Source organism: Artemia sp. Qi Xiang Cuo, chromosome 14 (assembly GCF_049724085.1).
Source record: "Artemia sp. Qi Xiang Cuo chromosome 14, ASM4972408v1, whole genome shotgun sequence".
In the NCBI taxonomy this organism is placed as follows: domain Eukaryota; kingdom Metazoa; phylum Arthropoda; class Branchiopoda; order Anostraca; family Artemiidae; genus Artemia; species Artemia sp. Qi Xiang Cuo.
Window position 1 is genome coordinate 38,629,978 of NC_142807.1, and position 6,000 is coordinate 38,635,977.

Consider the following 6,000-nt stretch of genomic DNA (forward strand, 5'->3'; position numbering starts at 1 on the left):
AGCAGCACCTAACCTAGCTAAATATTACAAAAGTAAATATTACTAAATATTAAAATAGAATAATAATAACCTGCTCCTTCTCTCCCCATCAAAAAAAGAAAATAGTAAAAACAGAAATCAATACAAAATTAGCTGTGAGACCTTACTGGTCATTAAATGACATGTTCCTAGAATGCTCTGCATCTATGTTTGTGTGTGTGTTTCTGTGCATACTTTTGTCTGCGTATGTGTTTGTGTGTGTGGGCGGGGAGTCAGTTTCAAGTTTGTAATCACGCTAAATGTACAACAATTTATAATTATACATGTTTATTAATGCTGTCAACATTTCAGGTCCCCAAGATCGAGAAGAAACTCTTGTGCAAGGTCCCAGAGTTCATCTCCTGCTTCTTCTGAGGACCGAAGGAATTTGGACGTAATTTCTTTAACCAAACAGTACAAAAAGCTCAGAGAAAGACAAAAGCAGGCCCAAATATTGTGGAACGGTAAGGATAATAAGCGAAACACACGCCATCGATTTGGTTTTTATTCAATAAGAATAGCAAATTTCACTCATTGATTATGATCGTTAAGAAAATTAATAGGTAGATTTACTTCAAATAATTACGAAAAGAAATATAATGTAAAAAGCTTCAAATACTAACATTGCCAATTCACAGTGAAACTTCATGTGTTTTTAGGAAGTGGTTTAATCCGAGTAGTATTTAGAAGTAATTTAATGGTATATAATTAATACACTTAATTTTATTAGTTTTATGTCATTAATTATATTTAATTTATGTAGTCTAGCACTTTAATTCAAAATACTTGTACTGATCCAAAAATTACTCTTGTGGAAATCATAGGTCTAAAGCTATTGACTCTAGAAAATTCATATCTTAAGTCTACATTAAGTTAAATTGAGATCTTCTATTTTTCTGGAAATTATGAAGAATTCAAGATACGACGTTTTGTCCCTGGCCCCCTGACAATGTTAAATGTTATTTTTATTGGACACGGAACCATACAAAACAGTAACAATGCTTGCCACCGCCAAGCTAAGCTTCGAAGCTGAAAAGATGCATATTTAATAGTTTAAGGAAATATAGTATCTTTCTTGTCAAAACTAGCGAGTGTGAGCTGTTCCAAAAATTTAACAGGTTAAGATTATATGGATTGTTTCCTTATATCCACAATATTTTGCTTAAACATTTTTTTTTGTCTTTTCTTGGGACCAGCGCACAAACAAATAATATACGCACTATAAGATAAAGAAGCTAGTTGGTAAGGGAGCTGTGGTCAAAGACAATCCCGTAAAGGAGGAGGAGGGAACTGCCTCCCGCGGCTTCGGCTGACAAGCACATAATACGTTTTTGTCGTATTCCAAATATATAGAAACACAGTTTTATTAACTCTATTCGGTACAACATATAAAAATTCACATCTATTCACCTTTAACGCCTGTAACTAACTAACTATTTCATTCAATGGAGCGCAATTCACCACCCAGGCTTAGATCTGGTTTCAGAGTTCAAGGTTTTTCACTAAACTTACAGAATACAGTGGCGGATCCAGAGGGGGGAGGGTTGCGCCCCTCCTCCTCCCTAGCGTAGTCTAAAGTAGTGTAATTTACTGACTCAAGTTTGCGTTAATTAAACTTGCTCCTAACGCAACTTTATCGGATCAACCTATTTTGCGCCCCCCCCCCCCTAAAAAAATCCTGAATCCGCCCCTGACAGAATATCTAATAAGTTGACAGGTGAGTTTAGATCAAATCACCACATTCCTCCGCCCTTAGACACACAGGTAAGGTAACACTCTATTTTAGTTTCACCACATATCCTGCAAAGGCTTCACCTCCTCGGCATGAACACGAATCCAGCTCACTCTTGATTCGATGGTAGATGTCGGGCCAGAAGAAAAAAAAATATGCAAAATCTTCGCTGTTGTGTTACGGCCTAGATGAACCAACTTTGCGGAAGTTCGAGGCGAAGAATGAGATATCAGGATTAGCCGACTATGGTAGTCCTCTGATATCATCAGTTGGAAATGAGTTGAACCATCCTTCCTTTTGGTATGCCAACATAAAAGACCGCCCCAAAGCTCAAAATGAGCTCCAGTTTCATCTGCCTGGTTAGTGGCTTGTAAGTTGAAAAAATGGCGAGTTTTATGTCCTTCTGCTGACTTTTCTTGCAGTCTTGGAACGGATTGGTCTTTCCTTTTCTTTTGAGGACCTTCTTCAGGAATACGGGCAAGGACTTGGTGCTCATCTATAAAAATACAAAGCAAACATTTTTTTTTTCTATTTACAACAGACGGGAGATTGCATCAGCATTCCCGTTTTCTAGCCCACTCCGACTATGAATATCAAAGTGGTACTCTTGGAGCGTTTGACCTTGAAGACGGCTGTATGATCCGCAAAACCAACATTTGCTTGACTTCTTCTTCAATTGCTTGTTGTTGGCTCGGTGGTACCCTGTAGGGTTTCTGACGCACAGGACGGGCATTACCTGTGTCAGTGCGGTGTCTGACCACTGATATTCTTCTGGATATTTTGGAGAAAGACTTTCTAAATCCCATTAGTACCCCAAAATATCATTTCTTTCTCTTTTCTGTAAGGTGACTTAGCGAATCTGTCACAATCTGGATGTCATCCTGGTCACCAGAATTATCTGTCTCGTCAACCGTAGGCATACTCAGAGCTTCGTGAGCAAAGAAAAGGAGATCTGTTGGCCTAGGCTCAAACTTCTGAAGGAGATTAATCTTTAGAATCTTCTTCTTATTTCTTCCTTCCAGGAACAGGATTTTGTAGTTCACATTCTCGACTTTCCGAGATATCCTAAAGGATCCTTACCATCTGGTTTCCAATTTATGAGTTCCAGTCGACAGAAGGACGAGGACCTCGTCATCCACTTGCAGATCTCATTGCTTGGCCTTCTTGTTGTATTGGGTTTTCTGCCTTTCGGACGCTTCCAGAAGATTTTTATGGGCCTCTTCTAGGATCTGACGCAGTCGTTGTCACATGAACAAGAGCTCCTGTGTGCGCCTAACGGTAGTTTTCAGCGTGCTCCGATTTTTCCTTGACGACGTCCAATGGGCCTCTTGGCCTTTGTCCATAAAGAAGCTCAAAAGGACCAAACTTGTTCGAGGCTTGAGGGGTTTCTCAATAAGCAAACAAGACCTAGGGGATAAAGTGATCCCAGTCTCTCGGATTATCCACGACGAACTTCTTCAAAAGCCGAACACCAACCCGGCAGAAGTACTGCTCAAGTACTTGTGCACTTTTCCTGGCATTCATCGATCTCAAGGGTATTGCCTCGGGATAACGAGTGCAATAATCCGATATCACCAAGAGGAATCGATGCCCGTTCCAAGATTATACCAATAATCCCAAAATATCTTCTGCAATCCTTCTGAAAGGCTCTTTAATGACAGGCAGGCGTAACATGGATACCTGTTCTTTTGGCTTCATCCTTGCAACTAGCTGACAGGGATCACAAGCACGTACAAATCGTTTGACATCTTGACGTAACCCAGGCCAGAAGAACCTATGGATGATCTGATTCAGAGTACGTACAACTCCAGTGTGGCCACTTATTGGGGAATCATGGGCGACTCTCAGCACAAACGTTCTACATGACTTGAGAACCACCAGCTATATAATCTCTTCATTATCCAACCTGGTTTTGATTTTTCTCTAGAGCAGACCATTGATGAGCTCAAAATCCGGGCCTAAGCTCGACAGAGGGAAACACTTTGTCAGTGTAGCATTTTTTTGTTGAACGTCAGCCAATTCTTTGGAATTTAGCTGTTCTGGATCAACTTCTGAATGTGTTTCTTGAAAGTTTTTCTGTCTCCATTCTGCTTTTTCCTTTTGTCGGTATCGTCGAGTCTTTCTTTGCCTCATATTGCCATTCCCATTCTCTGACTCTACCATAATCTGCGAAACCTCATTTTCTAGAAGATTTATTGCTGGGGCTTGGGTCTCAGCTTTCAATCCAGCGTAGTATTTTGCTCTAGTCGACAGAAGAATAGAGACAGCAGGCCTGTCTACTTCTGAACTTCGGCTACAAAGTTCTATAAATCCTGGCAACGGTCTTCTGCCTCGATACCCTTGTGTCAAATTTGTGAGTGAGTTACGGTAAACTGGCCCCGCTGAAGTATTCGTATAACGGGCAAATTTGGAGAGGCTATACAGAGCAGTGGCATTGCCACATGTTCTCTACCTTTCCCCGCTTTAGGAATGGTTTACTGAAACAGAGCGGCTAAGAGTTCGGTCCGCGTTAGGTAAATATTTAAAGTTTCTGGTACGTATACCGCTTTTCGAGAGAAATACGCTCCTCTTGAGTAAGTATCAAATTCCAGATCCGCATGAAGTTGTGGCAGAGCAGGAAAGCAATGCTAGAAAAGCTGCACTTGAGCACTTATATGATTTTCTGCCGTTGCATGTAATATACGAGCTATAAGTGTGTGTAGTGTATATAGTTTAATTGTCTTGAAGTAGCGTTTTTTGTATTATTCCTTTTTTTTGTCTTATACTCCACCATGTTTTTGTTTAATGGTGGGTTAAAATAAACTATCTATTATCTATAATAAATAAATAAAAAACGCAAAAAACAAGCTTTAAAGTACTTTCTTGAAACAATGCGTCCTAAATTGGTATTAAAGGAATATTGATGTGATTGCTCGATAAACCGAAGATCAAATAGAATATTCTTGTTGCTAAATAATTTTCTATCCGTTTGAATATCAACCTAATATCTTAACCGCTGGCAAATGTAAGAAAATAATCGTACATGTCTTAAACTTGCATGTCTTAAACACAATGAAGACAGTTTTTACTTTGCCTTCCGTCCAAAACAGAAGACATATCGATTGGACAAGTCTGAATCCAAAGTAGAGATTGAAAGGTTTTTATTAACTCGTTTTTCTTATAATTATTATTAATGTGAAGAATTGTGAACTATAATCAGTTGCATCAACTGGGGCACGTAATTCAAAGTCTGACACTCGCCTCGAAAATACACACCTTTTCTGCGAGTATAGTTTTGGAGATTCATGAGTCAAATTTAAAAACTGGATGATGGATGATCTTATAGGACTTTGTCCCTTACAATTGCAGCTTTCCACTGATTCTTCCACTGAAAATCGTTGTATGGACTTCCGTCAAAATTTCTATATGCAATTCTTCTACAGTTCTATGTACAGTTCTTATTTGACAATTCTGTCCAGTAAGTGTAGAACTGTGCGTGCTTGAATATATGTAGAATGAATACAACATCGAGCATAATTTTATAACTGACAACTCAATGCTAGATAGACGCAGAGTAACTGTATAACTATTCTTTCAAATGAGAATTTATCGTAAGCCTGCAAATCATTCTACAAAAAAATTACAAAAACTGAGTCACAAATTGTTCTTCTTTATTGCGATTAATTAAAAAAAAAACTTTTTCCACAAAATAACTTTTTCGAAAAAAGTAAAGATCTCCATTAATCCAAAAATGAAAAAAATAGAATCAAATAATTTTTCAAGCATAAAACTACCACAAGTCAGTATCAATAAATAAATGACACCCAAAAGAAACAGAAATTAAAATAAATAACAGAGTCAAACTCAAAACAAACAGAAATTAATATGAGTAGGTTCTAAGACCCTATGGTTTATAAAAGCCAGAATATAATTTGTACTTTACTTACAATAATTTGTACTAGGTTGAACAAAATTGATATCTCAAAATTTTGATTGCATGTGTTTGGGGAAGTGGTGGACGTGAGAGGGGGGTTAGTTGCCCTCCAATCCCTTTCAACCATTAAAAAGGGCACTAGCTCTTTCAATTGCCAATCGAAAGAGCCCTGTTGAAGTTTTTACGACAACGCTTTCTATACAAAAAACTTATATGCCCCCAGGGTATAAATTACAACCCTTGCCCTGAGGGCTGTGGCGGATGGGGGATGGGTTGTCATCCTCAGAGACATAGTTTCCAGAACTTTCAACTACGATGAACAAGATGGCTATCTCAA

At 38.5% G+C, this 6,000-nt stretch overlaps 1 protein-coding gene across 1 annotated transcript in view; it reads left to right on the forward strand.

Annotated features, from left to right (window-relative positions):
- The window catches only part of LOC148944442 (TBC1 domain family member 30-like), a 175,222-nt gene that overhangs the window by 130,262 nt on the left and 38,960 nt on the right, over window positions 1-6,000 (forward strand). Inside the window, exon 7 of the mRNA XM_089099930.1 lies at window positions 331-482. Coding sequence (XP_088956056.1) covers window positions 331-482 — 152 coding nt within the window. The remainder of the gene's footprint in view (window positions 1-330; window positions 483-6,000) is intronic.